Raw genomic sequence first — 23,209 nt, forward strand, 5'->3', positions numbered from 1 at the left:
TTCTATTTAAACGACAGTAATTATTGCTAAACTTGTACCTATACATACTTAAATCAGCATATCCGTTTTTTATGCAAACAAATCTCCCCCTTTTTGGGGGAATGTGTTTCCTCTTTTTGTGGGGGTGCAATACGTAAGTAATCACTCTTGTGACCTAATCAGATTACCTTTTTTCTTTACTTTGTTTTGTAACCAAGATCTTAGTGGAAGAGTTTGCTCTCCCCCACCCCCCAAAATCTTCCTTCTCGACTCCCTCTTACTTTTGTGTCACGTCTTTTAAATTGTACACCTGCAGGTAGGGTCCGTCTTCTTATTATCCCCCTTTCCTGCATCTGACTCATTTACTTTTTCCCTGCTGCTCTAGGTCTGAAGCACCGGATGGATTATTTGAGTTCGCTCAAAGTGAAAGGTTTGGTGGTTGGCCCTCTCCACGTCAACCCCGCAGACGACCAGGCTGGAACCGACCTCCAAGCTATCGACGCGAAATTGGGCACGTTGGCCGATTTCCGGGATGTCCTGCAGGCGGCCAAGAAAAAGAGTAAGGAGATAACGCCCTCCTCCTTGTGGGTGCTGGATTTCTCGCTGCCGGCGGAGTTGTCTCTGTTCAGAGCATTAAGGAGCAGCTTTCTGAAGTTTGTGATGTGCCGCGCTTCTCTTTTCAGGCCTCAAGGTGGTCTTGGACCTGACGCCCAACTATCAAGGCCAGTCCCCTTGGTTTGATCAGGCCATCCAAAGCAACACTGATCTCCAGGACAAAATGAGGGTGAGTGGAGTGTGTGTGTGCGGGGGGGGGGGGGGGGGGGGCTTTTGAAGGGAAGAACATCACATCGTGCAGAGGTGGGCAACTTGTGGGCCAGAACATCTGGAGGGCAGCAACTCTCAACAGCCCTAGACAGCATGGCCAATGGTGAGGGATGGTGGGAGGTCTAGGCCAAAACATCTGGAAGGCCACAAATTGCCCACCCCTAACCTAGCGGGATATTGGGAATATCTAAGTTTGCCACCTTTGAAAATATCTGTATATGTTCCTGTTCATACACCTTCTGCAGCTGCCTGGTATATGCCTATTTAGCAGGTGAAGTATCGCACATGCACAGCCCACAACATACACATGTGCTTATTTCCATGCTAGGGAAACCATTGCCTGCTAAATTTGTTTATTAGGCAGCTATCAAATGACACAGGAGCAGAGGTGGGCATGGGTGCTGTTTTTAAAAGGTAGCAGATTATGTTTTGAATGAATTGTACTAAATCAAAATCTATGTAGAATCATAGAGTGGGAGGGGAACTCAAAGGTCATCTAACCCTCCCCTGCCACTGCAAGAAATCCACTTCCACAACATCCATAATGGGCGGCTATACAACCTCTGCTTGAAAACCTCTAACAAAGGAGAGTTGTACCATTAGGAAGCTCTTCCTAATGTTCAATCGAAATTCCCTTTCTCATAACTTGAACTGGTTCGTTTGGGTCCTTTACTCTTGAGCAACAGAAAACAAATTTGCTTCATCATCTGTGTGGCACCACTTCAAATGCTTGAAGATGGCTATCGTATCTATATCTTGAATTTTAAACAAATATGTAAAAGAAACTGCTCTTTTCCCCCCATATGGATACCCTGCCCTTCTTTCAAGGAACATGGGGGTGGGGTGGGGTTATTCTCACAACAACCCTTTCCCCACAGTCACCCGGTAAACTCCATGGTGCAGGGGCAGATTTGAGTTGCGGTCGCTAATCCTGCTAACACTCCCTTCTTTATTTCATATGGCTGTATTTCTTTCTCACATAAATAAAATTCACCAGGGGCAGGAGCTGGTGAGGAGGAATTTAATGGCAGGGGCTGATTTAATGGCAGGATCAGCCAACACAGCTGAAAGTTAAGTTTCGAGAGACACGCTGAGGACTAATGACTTGGCTGGTCCTGTTCTTGTTTTCTGCCCCCAGGAAGCAATCGAGTTCTGGATGACGGAGGGTGTATCTGGGATCCAGATCGGAAGTGTCGAGCTTTTAAATGTACGTATATTTATATATTTGTTACATTTATATCCCACCTTTCCTCCAAGAAGCCCAAAGCAGTGTACACGATCCCGCTTTCCATGTTAACCTCGTAACAACCCTGTGACGTAGATCAGGCTGAGAGTCAGTGATTGGCCCAAAATCGCCCAGTGAGCTTCATGGCAGAGTGGGGACTAGAACCCAGGTCTTCTGAGTCCAACGCTCTAACAGTGCACCACAGACACCTCTGTGTCACCATCTCCTTCAGTGAACCTTTTTAGGGGCTTACGACAGGAGCACTTCAGTGCTTTTCATTCCTTTGAAAGTTGGTGTTAAATGTGGGTAGACATTTATGGGCAGACACTGTTGCGGGGGATGTTCTTCTTCGTGGTCTCTATGCATCACACATATGGGCTTTGCGCCTGCGCAGAGACCAGACCGGAACCTTCTATAGCTAAGTGGAACGTTTTTTTGGCGGGAACCCCTCCCTCACGCTACTGCGCATGTCCATGGGGTTCCCGCCCTTACCTCAGTTCTTCGTCGTCCGCCATCGTGCCTAGACCAAAAGACTGAACCTCTAGCGTTTCTCTGCTTAAATCTGTTTAAAAATATTTTCTACTTACCTTTTTCTTCAGCTTTCTTCAGCTTTCTTCTTTTTCGCCCTTTTTCTCTTTTCATCTATAAAAAAAAAAAAAAAAAAAAAAATTATTATTATATTCTTGTAGATAGTTTATCTTAGCGACTACGGTCGCGACTGCCGCATGGCAGTAAAGGCCCCGTTCCGCAAGTGTGTCAAGTGCGGAGCCAAACTACCTCCTACGGACGGACACTCCCTCTGTGTCCTTTGTTTGGGCGAAGGCCATATTGTACAGGCGTGCCACCATTGCATGTCCTTTACGAAGCAGACCAGAAAGAACAGGGCAGACCGCCTTCGCTCAATACTTTGGGAGAAAGCCCTCAAAGCTACAGAAGCTCCAATAGATAAAACGGCAACTGATAAGTCCGTTTCTGACCGAAGCACAGGGACGAATGTGCAAGCCAGAGCAATTGATAGGACACAGATACCCCTGACGCCTGGCCGGTCTTTGGCAAGTTCTGCAGCCAAAAAGATTGCTAAAAAGGCCAGAACGCCAAAATCTTCCTCCGAAATGGAGAAGAAAAAGAAAAAGAAGAAGAAATCTGCGGAGAAAACCTCTCATGGCTCTCCCAGACTATCTGAGCCCCCTCGAGGGCAAACAACTCCTCCTACCGCTGTTACGGTATCGAGGCATGTCTCGACCCCGAGACCTCAGTCGATACCGAGGAAGACGGTACCGACACACCCTCCTAGTCTATCAGAGGGTGAGTTACGAGACTCCGCATCAGCAGCTTCGGCTCGGGAGCCTACAAGACCTCAAACATCCCAGAATGTAATCCCTCTGCAGGTGTCGCCTAGACGAACACCGAGGCGTGATTGGGACAGAGTCTCCCGATATTCTGAGCCCCAAGACAGGCAGAGTTTCTATGATTGGGATCGATACCGTACCCAAAGATACTATGATACAGATCAAGCCTATCATTATCCGCAGGAGGAATGTTTTCCTCAACCTCCTCCTACCACTAGGGTCTGCCAATTACCGCTACGGCCTCCATCAGCATATCAATCTCCATCTCGACGTCGAAGCCACCCTTCGACACCAGCTGCTGCAGCTGCCACGGTACCGACGGAGCGGGATCCTATGCAACTGGTTACCGTATCATCCCCAGAGGGTGACTACCCATCTGATTCGGACTCAATACACACTGTAGCAGCATCGGTACCGTCACCTAATGATGACGTACATGGAGAGGACCCCTCATCACCTTCGGATGATATGGTGAGGTTTTCGGACCATATGTTAAGGATGGCCCGTGCACTCGGCTTAGACCTGGAACAAGCGGTCGAACCGGAGGTCGATCCCATCTACGATGTCTTTCAAACAAAGACTAGTCTGTCAATTGCGATCCCTTTTCCGCCGGCACTCAAACAGACAGCACAACTCGCATGGGAGACACCATCGGTAACACAACCAGCTTCAAAGAGATTAGAATCTCTTTATAGGATTCAAGAACGGGATGCTGGATTTTTAATTAAGCACCCAAAACCGAATTCCATTGTGGTTGAATCAGCCCAGGGTCATTCTCAAAGAGCTCATGCTGCTCCCGTTGACAAGAAGGGTAGGAAGTTGGATTTGGCAGGCAGAAAGATCTACGCGGCATCCTCCCTCGGTATCAAAGCTTCAACGTACGAAGCAACAATGGCACGGTACCAGCTCTTCCTCTGGGAGAAAGTAGGGTCACTATGTGACTACCTCCCAGAGGATAAAAGAGACTTAGCGAGGGTCTTCCAAACGGAGGCTTCGGCGATTGCGAGGCAACAATTGTCAACTGCGAGGCATCAAGTCGATTGCCACTCAAAGAATATGATGGGGGCCATTTCTTTGAGGAGGCATGCCTGGCTACGATCAGCCAACCTCCCTACCGAGACAAAAGCCAGAATCGAAAGCATGCCCTTCGATGGCGAAGGGTTGTTTAATTCAAAAACTGACGAGACCTTAGATTCCATCTATAAGGCTCGTACGACTGCTAAAAAGATGGGTTTTTCTGCCCCTCCTGTACAATACAAACCTAGAAGATGGACAAGGCCTCCCCCACAACAACAATACCAGCAGCGGCCTCAATACCAACAACCAAGGCAGCAGCAGCAACAACTTCAAAGGAAACGGCCTTATCAGAGTCGTTTCCAGCAGGAAAAACGTCAGCCCGACTTCTCTAAAAAGCAGCGGGTTTGACTCTTCGGCCCCAGATCCACTCCCTTTTGCGAACCGCCTAGCACCCCATTACCATCAATGGGAGTCAATAACATCAGACTCCTGGGTGCTCACTATCATCAACTCGGGCTATGCCATCGAGCTCGATGCCCTTCCTCTTTTTTCCGGCGTGAAAGTAACGACTCCATCCCCTCCTCTGCTACTCGAGGTACAGACCTTGCTATCGAAAGGAGCCATCTCTCCCGTACCTACAGAGGAAATCAACCAAGGTTTTTTCTCCCGTTACTTCACGGTCCCGAAGAAAGATGGAGGTCTTCGACCGATCATGGACTTAAGACAACTGAACGAGTTCATCACCCCGAAGAAGTTCCGTATGACAACGGTTACTTCAATTTTGCAGCTTCTACAAAAAGGAGTTTGGTTCGCAGTGGTGGATCTGAAGGATGCGTACTTCCATATCTCCATCAGGAAGTCGCATCAAGCTTACCTGCGGTTTTCGATCGGTGCATCCCAGTACCAGTTCACCGTTCTTCCGTTCGGGTTGGCCACGGCACCGAGAGTCTTCACGAAGGTCGTGGCGGTGGTATGCGCCCACCTAAGGCAGAAAGGCATTTATGTTTATCCGTACCTGGACGATTGGCTTCTCGTAGCGGACAGCAGCGAGGCGCTCCAGTCGGATATACTAACCACCCTCAACCTGTTGGACTCGTTGGGGCTGTGGGTCAACCACGAAAAGTCCATTTTGACTCCGCAGCAGAGATTGGACTTCATAGGGGTAACCCTATCCTCTCGAGACGGGAGAGCATACTTACCTTCAACCAGGGCAAACACCTTGCAGCAGTTAGCCATCGACATCGAAAGTCGTCGGAAAGTATCGGCTTGGACAGTCCAGAGACTATTAGGCCTGATGGCAGCCACTACGGCAGTCATCAGGTTTGCAAGACTCAGAATGAGGGTATTGCAGGCTTGGTTTTTAAGGACTTTCGATCTCAGGCTCAATGCCCGACGAACTTACCTTTCGTTACCGAAGCAAGTCAGGGCATCGCTGAAATGGTAGTTCTCGATGTCGACTCTTCTCGAAGGCGTTCCATTCCAACAACAGGCGCCTTCGGTAACGATCACGACGGATGCATCCTTAGAAGGATGGGGAGCTCATTGCGACTCCCTTACTGCTCAAGGTCGTTGGCCTCGATCACAGAGAGAACAGCACATCAATCACCTCGAACTCATGGCTGTAGAAAATGCAATAAGAGCATTTGCACAGTTGATCGAGGGCAAGAATGTCTTGATCGCGACGGACAATACTACCGTGGTGGCATACATCAACAGGCAGGGTGGAACAAGATCGCACCCTCTGAACCGTTCTGCACTCAGGATATGGAACTGGTGCATAAAGAGAAGGACTTACCTGACTGCGATCCATGTAGCCGGCAAGGAAAACGTCATTGCGGACTCTCTCAGCAGATCCTTCCATGTCGACCACGAGTGGGAGCTCGACGTCGAAGTGCGGGAAAGCCTTTTTCGGTACTGGGGCCGCCCTGCTGTCGATGTCTTCGCTACCGAGAACAACGCGGTCTGCGCCAAGTTTTGCAGCAGGGCAGGAAAAGGAAAGCGCTCTCTAGGAGACGCTTTCACCAGGACTTGGAGAGGAAATCTCCTGTACATGTTTCCTCCCTTTCCACTTTTGACAAGAGTGATAGCCAAGATCCAGATGGACAACTCCGATTGCATCCTGATCACGCCGTGGTGGCCTCGACAGACGTGGTTCTCCCACGCTCTTCGGTTATCGAGAGGGGATTACATCAGGCTTCCGTCGATACCGAAGCTCCTGTCTCGACATCAGGGCAGGGTTCGACACTCAGATCTGTCGACCCTCAAGATGACTGCATGGAGGATAGCAACCACTCCTCCTCTGGAACCACAGTTTTGACTGTGGACCACATTATATTGGCAGCACTAAAGCCTTCCACAAGAAAGGCTTATGCGGCAAAGTGGCAAAGATTTCAGAACTTTGCTTCAAAAGATGGTCAAATACCAGAATCTTGCCATTTGTCTTTCATCCTCAATTATTTATTGACACTCTTCCAGCAAGGACTTAAGCTCGCATCCATCAGGGTTCACCTTGCTGCGATTACATCTTTTCACCAAGGTATAGATGGGTTTACACCTTTTACCCATCCAACAACCAAGAAATTTCTGAAAGGTCTGAAGAACACGATACCGACTGTGAAGAGTATCGTGCCGCCATGGAGCCTGTCAGTTGTGCTGCAAGCACTGACACGCAAGCCCTTCGAGCCCATGGCTTCGACAGACCTTAGGCTACTTACTTTAAAGACTGTCTTTCTAGTAGCCATTACATCGGCAAGACGAGCAAGTGAGCTTAGAGCTCTTAGGATAGATGTCCCATACACTATCTTTCATAAGGATAAGGTTGTGCTACGCACAGATCCAGCCTTCCTACCTAAGGTAGTGTCAACTTTTCATCTGTCCCAGCACATTACTTTGCCTGCTTTCTTTCCTAATCCATCTACACCTCTTGAGTCTTCCTTGCATACTCTCGATGTAAGAAGGGCTCTTGCTTTTTACAAGGACAGAACGGACAATTTTAGGAAGACAAAACAGTTGTTTATTTGTTATGGGGAGCCTTCTAAGGGACTCCCTGTCTCCTGCCAACGACTGTCACGTTGGATAGTGGAGGCAATTGAATTGGCCTACTCTATTTCTAAAATGGAGTTAGTGAAACCTGTGACAGCTCATTCCACCAGAGCTGTTTCAACTTCGGTGGCCTTCACCAGAGGTGTTCCACTGACTGAAGTCTGTAGAGCTGCAACGTGGTCCACTCCATCCACGTTTGTCAAGCACTACAGTTTGGACACTCGTGCGAGGCAGGACTGCTCGTTTGGGAGGACAGTGCTCTCCGAGATCTTCAGATGATGCACCAACCCACCTCCAAAGGTATGTCAGCTTGCTACTCGCCCATATGTGTGATGCATAGAGACCACGAAGAAGAAATGCAGGTTGCTTACCTGTAACTGTAGTTCTTCGAGTGGTCATCTATGCATTCACACAACCCACCCACCATCCCCACTTGGTGGTGTGAGACTTACAAATGACACAGTTATGTGTGGAATGTACTTTATTAAAATTACACTCAGGTTTATGGGGGCACGATGTCGGACTCCTGTAAACTGAGGTAAGGGCGGGAACCCCATGGACATGCGCAGTAGCGTGAGGGAGGGGTTCCCGCCAAAAAAACGTTCCACTTAGCTATAGAAGGTTCCGGTCTGGTCTCTGCGCAGGCGCAAAGCCCATATGTGTGAATGCATAGATGACCACTCGAAGAACTACAGTTACAGGTAAGCAACCTGCATTTGTCCATGCAGAGAGAGGAAGTTGCAAGTGACTGAGGATAGGTGGACCAACCCTATTTGAAAGACCATATCCTCCCTTATGAGCCTGCCCGTGCTTTGAGATCTTCTGGAGAAGCCCTTCTTTCAGTCCCACCATCTTCACAGGCGTGCTTGGTGGGAACATGGGAGAGGGCCTTCTCGGTGGCTGCTCCGGTGCTTTGGAACTCTCTTCCCGGGGAAGCTAGACTGGCTCCCTCCTTGATGGGCTTTCGGAAGCAGGCTAAAACTTGTTTATTCCAGCAGGCCTTTGGAGAGTAATTTAGTCCTCAGGTTAATGACTTATAATTTTATAATTTTGTTGTGTATTTTAAACTTTGTTTTTTGGGGGGTTTTTACATTTCTTTTCCTAGGTTTTACAATATATGTTTTAAACTTTGTAAGACCGCCTTGAGGTCCAGTATTGGGCAAAAGGCGGGATACAAATAATAATAATAATAATAACAACAACAACAATCACCCTCTGGTACCCCAGCCTCACTCATCCAACATATTCATTCCACAGGATATCCAGATCCTAAATGACTGGAAGAACTTGACCGAACAGTATAACGCTGAAGGCCATGCCAGGTAGGTACCCAGCCTCTAAGGCTGCTTTCCCAAACCTGTCCCACCCCAGAGGTGTTGGATTGCAAACCCCATCATCCCCAGCCAGCATGGCCACACATCCAGAGGGCACCAGGTTGAAGAAGGCTGTTGTAACACGCATCCCCTGAACTGATTTCCCTCCCTGTGTATACATGGTGCGAGGCATATAAAACCCGTGCCAAGGCAATCGTCCAATATGCCTTTAGACAACTCGATGGTGTGACCACAGTTGGAACATGTGTACGGGTCTGGTCACTGCACCTCAAAAAGGATATTGTAGGTGTAGAAAAGGGTAACCCAAAGGAATAAGGGTTGGAGAATTCCCTTGCAAGGCAAGTTTGTAATAAGGAATGGGGTGTTGTTGTTTTTAGCTTGCCCAAAAGTCAAGCAAGGGACGGGAGTGCAACATGATATAGGTGTATAAAATGATGCATGGTGTGGAGAAAGGGAATATAAGAAAACGGTGTTCATAAAACTAGAACCCAGGCTCACCCGATGAAGCTGAATAGTGGGAAATTCAGGGCAGACTAAAGGAATTAGGGCACGATCCTATGCATGTTTAGACAGAAGAAAAAGTCCAACAACTCCCAGCGTTTCCCAGCCAGCAGAATGCTGAGAGTTGTAGGATGTTCGACAGCTTTCTCTGTTTTCCTTCTACAGGGTGCTGATTGCAACGACACATAAGCAGGACGCCAAGGGCATCCTCTCCCTCCTCAACGAGACTACGGGTGTGGATCTGCTGACCAGCCAGTACTTGCAGGGGCTGGTGAAACCTGGCGAAGGAAACGCTGCCACCACCATGATCAAGAACTACATTCTAGCAGCTGGGGACAAGTGGCCTGCCTGGAGCGTGAGTTTCAGGCTTGGGGATCAGATCAGTGTGTGGGCAAAAGGCAGAGATAGAGATGTAGCTAGCCTCTGCCACTTCTCTGCGTTTAAGAAGGGTAAGATGCTAAGGTCCTGAGAGGCCTGATCTGTTGAACGATCAAACTAGATTTTTCCAGGGTGTCCATAATGACCATGAAGTGTAGGGTGATGGGTTGGGGAAGTGCCCTGCTGAAACTCTTTATTTATTTAGGCTTGGATGCTAACTGGCTATCTTTCTGCAGGTGGGGAGACCTGATGTTGGGCGCTTGACCAATTCAATGGGCGAGCAGGTTCTTCGCCTATACCATATGCTGCTCTACACGCTCCAGGGGACCCCCTTCACCGATTACGGCGATGAAATTGGGCTGCGGGACTTGCCGGGCAAGGTAGGGGCTGATGCCAGGGGGTGGGGAAAGGGCTTGGCTGAGGGATCTAGGAGCCGAGATCATTTTTAGGATGCTGTGCAAGAAAGTTTGGGGAGGGTGGGTGTAATTTCCCCCCTGACACCCTGCATTTCAAACTTCGTGTTGCAGTCACGAGGACAGCAAATGTGAAAATAAAAACATAATATTCTAAAGAGCGCTTTTTGAAAAAGAGAGTTGCTATCTGAGGCTAAGTCTGCTGTGATCTGGAAACCCTGACCCTTTAACCAATATTGGGAGGATGGGTAAGGGTGGGTGTGGAAAGAGACATGTACTCTGCACATGATCAGAGGCAATACTTCACTAGGAATCATGGCACTTAATATAGCTTCTGGGGCTGAGTGGTCAAAAGTCTGACCAAAAGTGAGGAAAAACTAATTTGGAAGGGAGAGTTTGTGAAACTGGGAAAGGGACTTCCTGTGGGCAGTAACAGGGCTTAATCTGAACCCGGGCTTCTCCCTGAAACCAATTTCTGAATATAGGGGCTTAGCTCTAGAGTACATGTAGGAAGGGTATCTCTGAACATGTGCAGAGCATAGTCCCGTCTCAACTGATTCACTGTAGCATACCCCCCAGACAGGCACACAATGCATTGAACTTCGGTGTTCCGGCTTCCAGGTCAGGGGACGTGACTATTTTGTTGACAGGTTTGAACTCCTGTCAGCCAGTCCATGGCTGGGCTGAATTGGGCCTCCAAATAAATTTCCCTTCCTTTACTTTTGAGGCCCATTTTTCAGCCCTTTTGATTGCAGTCATAAACGTGGAAATGTGGGGACACTTGTTTTGGAAGACGGGAGAAATTTTGTGAACCGCCCAGAGAGCTTCGGCTATTGGGCGGTATAAAAATGTAATAAATAAATAAATAAATAAATAAATAAATAAATAAATCAGAAGGTTTGGGGGCCTGGGAAACAGTGCCCAGGGGGTTGGGAATGTCCATGAACTTGCTGCTCCTTGCCCCTTGCTGGGTAACCCCAGTTCTTGCCAGAAGCTTGCAGCGTTCTTTTTGAAAAACACTGTGCCAGAATTCCCATGGCTCCCAGTCGGAGCTGCATGAACAGCACCCAGCTGCTCTGTGGGTGGAGGCTAAAGGGGTAACATCCATTCGTTGGGCCATTTTCAGAAATGTTCCATGGGGAGCAGAATTCGAGCAGGCAGCATTCTAAGGGACCGGTTCCCACCCTCACCCCCACGTCACTTCCCAAAATGCAAACTTCCAAACCCTTGCGTGAAAACGGGACAGGGTAGGATTTGAATGAGTGGTTTTTCATCATACGTATCATTGTTTTGCCACTCTGGCCTTTTTATTTTTCATATTGCTGGTGGCGCCATAAGGGGAGTACTTTGAGGCAGAGGCTCAGCCCCCCCCCCCCTGAACTGAACGAGCAGGAGGGCCCCAAATGCAGAAGGGCTAGCTTACCACATTTTGGAGTCAGTGAAATAATACAAGTGAACACCTACCCTCGACCCCATTGAACTAATAAGTCCAGATTGTAAAACAACCTACTTGTGCCACGGCTTGCTGGGAAATGCTGGTTTTGGGTGATGGTCGGGGCCCATGAACGTTTTCTCCATGGGGATTTTGCTCACGTTGCAGCCATGCTAAATGTTTCCCTTTCTCCATCCAGCCTGCAGCGTCCAATCTCACTCTCATGCAGTGGGACAATACGGCCGATTTTGGCTTCTCGAAAGGGGCGCAGCAGCAGCAGCAGCAGGGCAACAAGACAGCCAGCAATGTCACAGTAGAGGTGAGGAGAAGCTGGAGCAGGGGAGCAAACTGAGCTGCTGGGATGAGAGGGAGGATGTGGGGGCCGAGTTCAAATTGGCAAGGGGCTCTTAAAGTTCTTAAGATGCCCAGGTTTTGATCATGCCCAAGAGTGTGGCTAGGGCATGCTGGGAGTTTAGGACTTGTTTTCCGTCTCAACATGCATAGGATTGCGCCCTAAGTTGGTTGTCCTTCCGCCAGCAGGCAAACGTGTTTTTATTCAGACAAGCCTTTGGCATATAATGTATATGTTTAAAATTTCGTAAGGCCGCCTTGAGGCCCAGTATTGGGCGAAAGGCGGGATACAAATAATAATCATAGAATCATAGAATCACAGAGTTGGAAGGGGCCTACAAGGCCATCCAGTCCAACCCCCTGCTCAATGCAGGAATCCACCCTAAAGCATCCCTGACAGAGGGTTGTCCAGCTGCCTCTTGAAGGCCTCTAGTGTGGGAGAGCCCACCACCTCACCAGGGAACTGATTCCATTGTCGTACTGCTCTAACAGTCAGGAAGTTTTTCCTGATGTCCAGCTGGAATCTGGCTCCCTTTAACTTGAGCTCATATCATCATCATCATCATCATCATCATCTGGTCTGTTGCTGACAGGGTTTTTTTTTTAGTGCTGTTTATTTCTTTTATTGTTTTGTTTTAATGTATTTGTCCTTGTGTTACGTTTTAACAAAGATTTTGTTTTTCATCCGATTTTCTTGCTAGCCACCTTAAGCGCCATTAATTGGCAGAAAAGTGGGATATAAATTATAAGATAAATAGGATTTTTGTACCAGTGTGCTAAAGAGTGATGGAAATGGTTGATATTTCTAATTAACGCCTCTTTGATCTCTTCCTTTCTCTCCCCCCCCCCATCCCCAATAGTCACAAAGCGTTAACGAGACGTCGCTCTTGAAGTTCTTCCGGCAGCTGAGTGAGCTGCGAGGGAAGGAGCGCTCCCTCCTTCACGGTGAATTTTCCTGGGCTCAGAGCGGTAGCCCGGACGTCTTGGCCTACCTGCGGGTCTGGGACCAGAACAAACGCTACCTGGTGGTGCTCAACTTGGCTCCCACGGAGAACACCCTCACCATAACGCACCCTCACCTCCCCACGGAAGTTGCCGTGGAGCTCAGCACGCATCCAGAGCGGGAGAAGCAGCAGCTGAGTGTCAAAGACCTGAAGTTGGCTCCCTTGGAAGGCCTGATGCTCACTTTTGTGTATGTGGCCTAACTTCTCTTCAAACCCCACCCCCACTTCTGTTCTGGTGGTGGGAGCAGAAGGGGGCTCTGTGCTACTGTCCTTGTACGGAGGCAGCATTTGAGCAGCTTTGACACCATTCTCTCTCTCTCCTGTATCATCTTGAACTTTCTCATGTGTTTCCTTTCTTCCCCTGCCTTCCTTCTTCCTTCGCTCTTTTGTACATTCCTTGATTTGCCAGTATTTGTGGGGGAAGAGCCTCTGTAGCAGGGGTGGGGAACCCGCGGGCCTGCAGATGCGGTTGGATTCCAGCTTCCCTTATCCATGGCTGCCAGCCATGTTGGCTGGGGCTGATGGGAGTCCAAGAGCACCCGTAGGGCCACAAGTTCCCCCTACCGCTGCATCAATAGCATAAATGTCCCACCTTCTCCCCCCTGCCCCCCCCATAAAGTGCATTGTGTGGGTGGGTTTGTCCAGGAGGACAATTCTGACAATGGATTCCATGGTCATTTCTACTTGTGTATGTGGTCATTTCATTACTCCTAGACAAATGTTCTGCCCTGAAAGGTGGTGATCATAGCTATCTGCTTTTTTAAAAAAACCCAAACAACATGCCCCATGCCCTTTTAAGCTTTTGTATTGACCTAAATCGAATGGATGTTACTGCAGGGGCATAGCATGTGTGTATGTGTCCCGTTCTCCAATATCATCTCCCCCAACCCACAGCCTGGTTTCTTCCAGATAAGTTGAATCCTAACTCATCTGGAGGGAACCAGGTTGTGGGGGAAAGCTGTCCCAATACTGTTGAAGACTGGCATGGAACAAATGTAATAAACTTCTCTCTCTGCTTTCTGAGTTCTGTAGTGTTCTGTTCAGGCGGTGTGTGTGCACGCACAGCCACAGCCACTGTCAGTACACCTTGTAAATCCCACTCCATTCAATAGTGGGGCATAAATCCCACCTCCATTCAGTCCATCTATGATGGCCAGGGACCTTTCTTTGATTCATTCTTCCTCTCCGTTGTGGCTGAGCTTAACATCTGTAAATAGGGAGAACAGCTATAAGTTGAGCTATCTTCTAGGCCAGGGGTGGGACGGAAGGTAGATCTCTGGGTGAACTGGAGAAGATCAACAAGAATGTCTGACTCCCAGTAACTTAACAATGACCTCTGGTTTACATGGTTAAAAAGCCATGGATTGTTTGAAGTTTGCTTCCCCTCCAACAAGCCCAGATTCAGACGACATAAGCTATGTCAGCATGGGTGGTTAGGCAAATGGTGTTTGGCTTAAACAAGCCACCATGTTTAAGCCACCGTGTTCGAACTGGGCAATGATGTCTTTGCTGCCCGCCGCCCTCCTTAATTATATCACTGAAAAGAAAGCATGGAGCGAAAACCTGGAGTGCATCTTTGTGCACCCTTTTTAGTTCTGGTACTCAAAATAAATTCCTGGGTACAGAATTCTTTCATTCTAAAGGTGTAACTTTTGTGCCTTTAGTTGGTGGATCTTAGGTTTCTAGTTTTTTTTTTAAAAAAAAAAGGTGGATGTGCTCGCCCCTGAAAAAAGATATCCAAAATGTATAATTTTTACTATGACCAAACAAAATTCCACAAAGCGTGCAATCTTTTGAGTTCTCCAGTTCTCCATCATGCTTGGTGATGGAGAATTTTGGAGAACCTGAAGACTTCCATGATTTTGTTTGGTTCTATAAATCAAAGAATCATCAGTCCTATTGCATACTCACTTATAACATGCTGTGCTCAGTGAGCCCTATGCAAGTACATGGGCAATCACAGTCCAAGGCTGCAATGCATTTAAGAAGGGCGTAAGTCCCACTGAACTTGGTGAGACCAACTTCAGGTTAGGTATGTCGGGAACTGCATTTTTGCATTTTCTTCTGTAAAATATGCTTAAGGAAGAGGGTTCTCCCTCACGAATGTCAGTGCTTTCCAAGGGCTGAGCAGGCTTCCATATTGTCTGGGTATGATGGGAGTTGTAGTCCAAATTATGTGGAGAACACCAGATCGCAGAAGGCTGGGCTAAGGGATCGGTCTGGCTGGGCAGAGAAGCCCTCTTATTCACTGCCAACATTTCAAACCCGGATTGTCAGGACAGCCATCGCCCTCTCCTCTTCTTTTGGAGAGTTGCTACAGCTGTGCCAACTCTGTCTTGCTGCTGACAATAAAGCTGTTGCTAGTATCTCACTGGTCTCTTTGTCAGTGCCTTGGGAATCCACGACAGGATGCACATTTTGTTTAAATCACTGCAATTTTTAATTATTTCATTTCTTTGGCTCTTGAAAATAAATTCTTCCTCTGCTAATGTCATTATTTGGTTTCAAAGCCCAATGAAAGAGTGGAAGAAAAGGATTAAATATTACCCATTTAAAGAAGAACCACCAATTTCTATCGCCCAAACTTTCCCCTTCTAAACTTTCACACCTAGCAGCCATCCCCTTTAATAGCCCCTCTCCTTTAATTACTATCCCTCTTGATCCCGACCTCCCATTTAAAGCCACACTTCCCCTTTAAGTCCCCCCCTTATAAAAAAAAGCCGTGAGTGCTTCCTTTTCCCGTGTAGACTTCCTCTTTGAAACCCCTACCCCCGTTCATTCCCCCAACTATGTACTTTTTTCAGTCGGCCCACCCGCCCTCTTTCCCTTTAAGCAGCCTCCCCTGACGCAATGCAGGTGAGGCTAGGCCAATGGGACGGTGGGCGGCGGGCCACGTGACGGCGGAGGGGGCGGAGCCGAGCGGTATTTAAAGGGCGCGGCGCAACAGGCTCGAGGCCTTGCAGTTGCCTCCGGAAGAGGAGAGCTCAATGCCGCGGGCGAGTGCCGGGACTCGTTTGCGGGGGCGGAGGGATACGCTCGCGCGCCGAGAGAGGGAGTGAGGCGTTCCGGCCCGCGAAGGAACGGGGTTGCCGCCTGCCGCTGGAAAAGAGGGCGCGCGAGAGAGGGGAGGGGGCGGCGACGGGGACGGGGACCACGACGACTCCGCCCCGGGCTGAGGGAGACGGACGGCAGCCAAGAGCTGAGAGGTCGTAGGGCCACTTCCCCTCCCCACCCCCGTCACCATGGTGAGCGCGCGCGCCCGGCGGGATGGGGGGCAGAGCCTGAGGGGATGGGGGGCAGAGCCTGAGGGGATGGGGGGCACCCCTCAGAAGAGGTGGGGCTGAGGAGCCAGGGCTCCCACCCTTCATTCGAGAGTAATATTGGGGCGGGGGGGGGTTGGAGGCCTTACTTGCCCCCTGTGAGGGGGGGTCTTCATTGGGGGAGGCGGGTCACTCCTAAAATGTAGGGCCTCTATGGGGGAAGGAGGAAGATTTTTCCCTCCTCCCCCATGAAAGGTCTCAAATGGGGGAGGCGAATCGGGCCCTCCCCCTTTCATTAAAGCGGGGAGCGGCGTGATGGAGGTGAAGAACGTGGGAGGGGCTAAAAGTGCAGCCCCCCCCTCCCGTGCAAATCGCAGTGGGTGTGAATGTGGAGTCGAAAGTGGAGAAGCTTATAAAAGGGGTGGTGGTGGAATGGGAAAAGCTAGGAAATGGGGTCGTGGATGGGGAGGGGGGGCTAGGGCCTCCCCAAAAGTAGGGTGTGTTTTAGGGTGGAAGCTTACAAAGGGGAAGAGGCCGGAGACGGTGTCTCACACGCTCGTGCACACCTCACCACAAAGTGGATTTTGGAGTGTTGGAAATGGAGGGGTTAATAAAAGATGGGGATCTAGGAAAATCCTGTACATGACACATGCATGCACATATGGTCTTAAAGCTGGGGGAAGTGGGTCATGGTTTTGGGGGGGTCTGCAGTTTCTCTCCCCCCCCCCACAGTGAAGAGAAGGATTGGAGTTGACTGGGGAGGGCTTATTAAAAAGTGGGGGGCTCAGTCATAAAAGGGTACCCCCAAACAAGCCACACCCTTCCCTTAAAAATAAAGATGGGGATTTGATGAAATGGTATGGAAGTGAAAGAGTAAAAGGTATGGGGACCTGTAACTGGAAGAAGGGCTCATACATGTTGGGGTGATGAGAAGCGGGTCCTCTGAGGGAAAGTGAGAGGATGGGGGACTAGGAAGAGGCAGCTAATAAAAAGGAGGGGTCAGGTGGGAAGAAAATGTGGCCCCTAAAAGAAAGGAGTGATATAGTGAAGAGGGAGGGTGATAAAGTGTGTGGACGTTAATTTATTTATGTCATTTCTGTACCACCCAGTACCCAAAGCTCTATTCTTTTTTGGATTCCTGAGTAGGTGGTTAGGAAGGTGGGGGGGGGGAAGTGTGTGGGGTCTTCACAAAAGGGGTGCAATTGAGTTAAAGGTGGCTACAGAACCTTGATAACTCAATAATTTTGTAAGGGTGGACTTCTGGACCCCTGAGAAAAAGAGAAGTTGGTGTTGGACCCCATCTGGAGTTGAAAATAGGTTTATGTGGTGGAGGGTAAAAATGGTGTGTGTGTGCATTTTTAGAGGAGATGGAAAATGACCATGCTTAGGACATCCCCTCTCCTTTAAAAATGAGTTGCTGGCAATGAATGAATGGGTGTGGCATTTGGATGTGGGGACATCTTGGAAATGAGGGGGTACATATATGATAAATGAGAATGTGAGGGAGGAACGTCAGGACTTTCTTTGATTTTCTTGAAGGCATTGCCCTCTTTATTGGGGAGATGAGAATGGGAGATGGAGTAAGAACAATCTATTTGGGGAAGTCAAGGTGCTCCCCCCCCCCCAATGTTTCCATTACAGAAGGAAATGGCTGGGAGGTACAGTTAGGAAACTGGAAAGAGGAACTTCCCTTAGGGAGGATTAAGAACTCCCTGTATGATTTTAAAAAGGGGACGATTGAAAGGGTTGCTGTAATGTGGGTAGGAGGCAATGGTGGTGACCCTCAAATGGAGAGGGGCACAGGATAAGTGTGTTGAAACCATTTTCTCCCTGTCACTTCCACACTCTGCATTGTTTGTTTCCACTATCGAAATTTAGATTGTCGCCTTTCTGGGGCAGAGACCTTTCTTTTTGTTTTTAGAGCTAGAAAGCACCATGGATGTTTATATAAATAGAAAAGTGCTGACAATCTAAAGTGGGTTATTGGCACAGGAACTTGGAACAGGTGATGTCAGTGCTACTTAAGGAAGGGTTAGGGGGCACTATAAGTGGGATCAGTAGGCAAGGGCACCTGAAGAGTACAAGCAGTACAGGAAAGGTGGGAAGGGTGTCCACCTGTGAGTGGAGGGGTGTAGGGCAGGGAGGAGTTTTGTACTTCCTGGGGGCAGAAGGCTTGGGCAGCCTTGTGATAGTGGTCTGCCTCAGTCCAAATTACTTCCTGCAGTTGGGTTGTGTGTCAATGTGAGTCTTGAGGAGAAGGTGGAGGCAGCAGCTGCATGGAGCTTGGAAGGAGACAAGGGGTGTGTGTGTATGTGTATGAGTGAGAGAAAGGGGTGTCACGTGTGAAAGAGAAACTCTGGGTTCTGTCATGGTCTGGAAAGTGGGGTGCAGAAGTAACTCATTTTCTTCCCACCCTTCTCCTCTGTGCAGGCTGATCAGTTGACAGAGGAGCAAATTGCAGGTGAGAATTCTCTGTTTCTTGGGCATGGGAACAGTGGTAGGATTGGTCAAAGTCTAAAGAGCTGGCAATACCAAATGGCTGACATAAGCACCTAGAGAACCAGCAATTAATGTTGGACTTGGTGCTCCATCCAAATCCTCCCTTGGCCTTGAACTCAATTCACTGAGAGAACTTGGGAGAGGATGCTCTCACACGATCCCACAGACCCTCTGCTGCCTTCCTGTGAAAAACAGGAAAATGCAAAGGGTTGCTTCGAGGATGAACAAGGATTTGAAATACTTCTTGGCCACATCAACCCAACCCACTTAAACAGGCTTAAAACCAGCTTAGTAGCCCGTGGCTTCTGCCAAGAGACCATGGATATAGAGCCCTTAGCACTCTCTCATTGAAATGTACTTCCCAGTGTCCCTTTGGGAGAGAGGAACGTGAAGCTTGGGTTTGGGTGGATGAGGCTTGTTGACCAAGGTCAAATGGGGCATCCCTGACTCTGAGCTTGCGTTTTTCTCTTCCTGGTCACTTCCACTCAGAATTCAAAGAGGCCTTCTCCCTCTTCGACAAGGACGGCGATGGCACCATCACCACCAAGGAGCTTGGCACTGTGATGCGCTCACTGGGGCAGAACCCCACAGAGGCTGAATTGCAGGACATGATCAACGAGGTGGATGCCGATGGTGAGCAGGGCAGTCCTCGAGGTGTTGGGTGGGATGATCTTTGAGGACACACAAGAAAAGGGTGGATGGTGGAATGGGCACTCTGAATCCTGGATTTCCCAGGCCCTTGTTAGGATTGTCTAGTTTCTTAGGTGAGTTTGGATGGGAAAACCACAGGTTTATTGCAGATGTCATAGCTCACCCTCTTGAAAGATCTCGGGTGTGGTAACAGTCCTTGTACCTTAAGAGATGTGAAGGCCTCTATTCTCGTTGGGCTTGTAGTCATAGGTCTGGGCTGAACCAAAAATGGAAGATGTGGTTCAAACCATCCGTCTTTGTACCTTTGAGTTAAAGTACCAGCAAACCTCTCCATAGTACATTGTAGAACCCTGGGCAGCAATGTGAGGACTGAAATTTGCCCGGCATTGGAGTTGCCATCTAGAACTATCAAGCAAAAGAGTAACCTGGCCTAGTTGCAGAGTTTTGTCAGAAGCTGTCCAGACTATTCACTGACTGCCCAAGGGGGTCCTGCTCCAGTTTATTTTTTTGTTCTTAGGTTTTACATAGTAATCCAGTGGAGGCAGCAAACTAACTGGTGGTGACATGCCCAGAGAGCTTCGGCTATTGGGTGGTATAGAAATGCAATGCAATAAATAAATAAATAAATGCAGGGACGTGCCATCCAACTAATGCCACCCACGCTCTTCTGTGGCCCTTGGCTCTTACTCCCCTCAGTCACTCTAACACATACCTGAAACTGGGTTTCCCCTCTTGCTCTGGTGGCTGACCTATGGGAATGAGAGATTACAGTAGTAATCTTTAGAGATCTTTAGACCAGTATGCAAGACTTCCTTAATGTTATGCTGGTGATTTAGGCACAACACTAAAGACCTGACCCTTCCACAGGAAACGGCACCATCGATTTCCCAGAATTCCTCACCATGATGGCCAGGAAGATGAAGGACACAGACAGTGAGGAAGAGATCCGCGAGGCCTTCCGAGTTTTTGACAAGGTACGGCCTGATCAGAAAGACATTCCAAGTAGCCCAAGGATGGGAATTTTTGAGTGGAACCAAAATGCTGGTTGGTTAGATATGCTGTTCTAGCTATAGGACAGACTTGAACTTCATATAAATATTGCCACTGTTTAAGATGCAGAGTCCGGTTGTGTCTGCCTTTCTGTCCCTTTGGCTGCTCTTCTTCATTTTTCTTCGGAATAAAAATCCGTAGTGTTGGGTGAAGGTCGTCATGCAAGAGAAGTTGGTGCTCTTTAGCTGGAGATTGAAAACCACCAAATGTGCTCCTAGGAACCCTGGGAGGTTTCTTTGGAAAGCTTATCTAAGATTCCTCAGTGTGAAGTCTAATACTGGCAAAGAAGTTTCTGTGATGGTCAGCCTCTGTGATCCTTCTTCCTAACATCTGGCCACAACCGATTGCTGGGTGCATTGCACGATGCACATTTGGCTCACATGAGGCTACAGTGAATCTATTGCTCAGGTGATCACAGATGTGCCACCTGCTTTGACATCTCAAGTCATATTTTGTAAATATGGTAATTTCTTGCTAAATACAAGGAAGTATCAACATACATTTGTGTATGAAATGGACACCTACTGTTGACTGAGTAATAGGTTATCATACGATGTTGCCTGTCTTCCTGCTGGTACACAGTTCTTTGTGGCTTTGGGGTTAGGCTGAGGGATGGAGATTGCCTTGGCTCCTTTTCATCTAACCCACCCCTTCTTTGTTCCGTTTATAGGATGGCAATGGGTACATTAGTGCTGCAGAGCTACGTCATGTTATGACCAACCTGGGTGAGAAGCTGACGGATGAAGAAGTTGACGAAATGATCAGAGAAGCTGACATAGATGGGGATGGACAGGTCAATTACGAAGGTGAGGCGGCATAAATGAATGGTATCTTTGTGGTAGCATTTTGAGGCATGGGGACATGGCAGTTCCACAGAGCCTCCATCTTTGTGTGGAAGTCCCATTAATTTGTTGGTCTTGTGCAGGAAAAAATATATGTCCCCACGTCATTCTAGAGAAAACTCTGAAGTTCTGGGCTAAAAACTTGTGTTGATCTTAGGTTTTGAGACTCCCATGAGTGCTACTGTATTACGTATAACTGGGCAGATTCTGCCATGCTAATACGCCTCTCTCACTCACACGCGTGCACATTCTATCTCTTGTTCTCAGGATAATTGCTTGTGTAAACAAAGGCTAATTCATTGCTCGGTGATGAGTTTGGAATGGTGCCTGTCTTGGAAAGTCCTGATCTCCTTCCCCTTCCTGTCTCCTTTCTCCTGCAGAGTTTGTACAGATGATGACTGCCAAATAAGAAAAGCAGCTGGCACCCTCCCCTCCCCTCCCCTCCCCTGTACAGTATGGAAGGATGGTTTGCTTACCATAGAGTTCTTAATCCAGCCCCTCCTGTCTGTGTGGCACTCACGCTTCATTGACGCTTTAGCAGTCTGTGGCCATTCTCTGCTGTCTCTTCCTCTCCCTGCTCCCCTCCTGGATTACATGGTAGTGCCTGTGGTGGGTGAAACTAGGGCAGCAGGAAGCCAACTTCAAGCCCTGATGAGGAGGGGTGAAGTGGGGCTAAGCTCCTAGCATTGGGTGACCTGGCAGGGGGTGGGGGTAGGAATGGTGAAGGTGTCCTCCCCTCTTGGCTCCATCCCTGCCTTGCACCTACTCCGTCCCTCCAAAGACCACAACCCCAGCCAGCACGTAACCTTTGCATCCATGGACTGTTGTGTGCGGCTGAGTGCCTCCTTCTGCCATCTGCAGTCGTCTTCCTGGGAATATCTGCATATCTTGGGTATATTGTAACTGTTAATCTAATAATCGCCATGCTCCCCTCCCTCCTTTTCTCTTACCTTCCAACGGCTTCAGGGAATGCTTCTGTTCCATTCCAGTTGGTGTTTGGTTTCTTTTCCCCTCTTCTTTTGAATAAAGTCTGTGTTTCAAAAGGGTGGGCCCAGTGTGCTTATATAGTGATCGTGGGATGAAGGCAGCCTGGGGTGGGTCATTCCTTCCAGCAACTTGGAAACTGGTCTTTCTAATCGTCCCCTTCCGCTTGAAGGAGCTCCTAGCCAATTTTCACTCCCATCTTCTCCCAAGTAGAGAGTAGGATTTTCTCACAGCTCCTGCTTCATGTAAGCTTGCGCATCATCTCTGGGGGTCATTCCTGGTTCTTCAGTTTGTGGGTCACTTAGCAATGGGCAGAGAGCCAGCATGGTAGTTCAGCCTGCAAAGGGGGAGTGTAGAAGGCAGGGGTCTGTGGAGCTTTTGGTTTTGCTGTGGAAGTGTCCAAGCTGGGTGGGGAAAGAGGCTCTGGATCTCTGAATAAGCTGCAAGTCATAGAAGTGAGCCCCTGCCCCTTGCACTGGCACCCAGAGTGTGCATTCCTGTGTGCAAATGATAGTAATCCTAAGTGGATCCCCAGGGGGGCATTGAAAGGGCTGCCCACTAGCTCGTATTGAGTCAAGTGTGTCCCTTAAATTGACATACACTTTTGTTTTCGGCTGCTCTACAAGAGGTTTCTTGCACCAAAGCTGCAGACCAACCCAGAGATTGAGCTTTCATATCGGGTTTAGTTGCATCAAACCTGTACATATCATGTTTCAGACTTCCTCGGCCACACTTGGCCTAGGCCGAGGGTCCAGTATACCAACCGTGTTTATCAAGATCAATTCATCCAGGCGGGTGAATTAATCTGTTCTCATGTGTAAGAGCCGTGCGCGTGGCAAATGGGAGAGGGAGGCGAGGGTTCCCGGTGCCAAAGGAAAGGCAGACACGTTGGCTTCAGAGGCGGTTTTTATTTTCAAATAAAAAATACACATGGTTTGGTTGCATGGACGAGATGCCCCTGATGGCTGGTTCTTGGCTGTTTGTGCTGCTTAAGAGAAGGACTTCAGAATACACTCCACCCAATCCACCACCACCTCTTCAGCACAGAGTGGGGGGATATGGCAGTTAAGACA

At 48.7% G+C, this 23,209-nt stretch overlaps 2 protein-coding genes across 3 annotated transcripts in view; both read left to right on the forward strand.

Moving 5' to 3' along the window:
- SLC3A2 (solute carrier family 3 member 2) overlaps positions 1 to 13,866 on the forward strand; it is a 28,995-nt gene extending 15,129 nt beyond the window's left edge. Inside the window, exons 4-11 of the mRNA XM_063146272.1 lie at positions 365 to 538; positions 663 to 763; positions 1,943 to 2,011; positions 8,695 to 8,759; positions 9,438 to 9,627; positions 9,887 to 10,030; positions 11,695 to 11,814; positions 12,707 to 13,866. Of these exons, the coding sequence (XP_063002342.1) occupies positions 365 to 538; positions 663 to 763; positions 1,943 to 2,011; positions 8,695 to 8,759; positions 9,438 to 9,627; positions 9,887 to 10,030; positions 11,695 to 11,814; positions 12,707 to 13,051 (1,208 nt within the window). The 3' untranslated portion in view covers positions 13,052 to 13,866. The remainder of the gene's footprint in view (positions 1 to 364; positions 539 to 662; positions 764 to 1,942; positions 2,012 to 8,694; positions 8,760 to 9,437; positions 9,628 to 9,886; positions 10,031 to 11,694; positions 11,815 to 12,706) is intronic.
- A 1,943-nt stretch (positions 13,867 to 15,809) lies between these two features.
- LOC134412219 (calmodulin-1) lies at positions 15,810 to 22,195 on the forward strand. Of its 2 annotated transcripts, none has more exons than XM_063146067.1 (6): positions 15,810 to 15,905; positions 18,541 to 18,571; positions 19,099 to 19,242; positions 20,128 to 20,234; positions 20,981 to 21,116; positions 21,533 to 22,195. In XM_063146067.1, exons 3-6 carry the CDS (start codon positions 19,173 to 19,175, stop codon positions 21,559 to 21,561), a joined length of 342 nt encoding a protein of 113 aa, XP_063002137.1. In that variant the 5' UTR covers positions 15,810 to 15,905; positions 18,541 to 18,571; positions 19,099 to 19,172; the 3' UTR covers positions 21,562 to 22,195. The 2 variants fall into 2 exon arrangements, with proteins under 2 accessions (XP_063002137.1, XP_063002135.1); XM_063146065.1 differs by lacking the exon at positions 15,810 to 15,905 and adding an exon at positions 15,942 to 16,095.
- Positions 22,196 to 23,209: the final 1,014 nt, after the last annotated feature.

This window comes from Elgaria multicarinata, chromosome 21 (assembly GCF_023053635.1).
Source record: "Elgaria multicarinata webbii isolate HBS135686 ecotype San Diego chromosome 21, rElgMul1.1.pri, whole genome shotgun sequence".
NCBI lineage: Eukaryota > Metazoa > Chordata > Lepidosauria > Squamata > Anguidae > Elgaria > Elgaria multicarinata.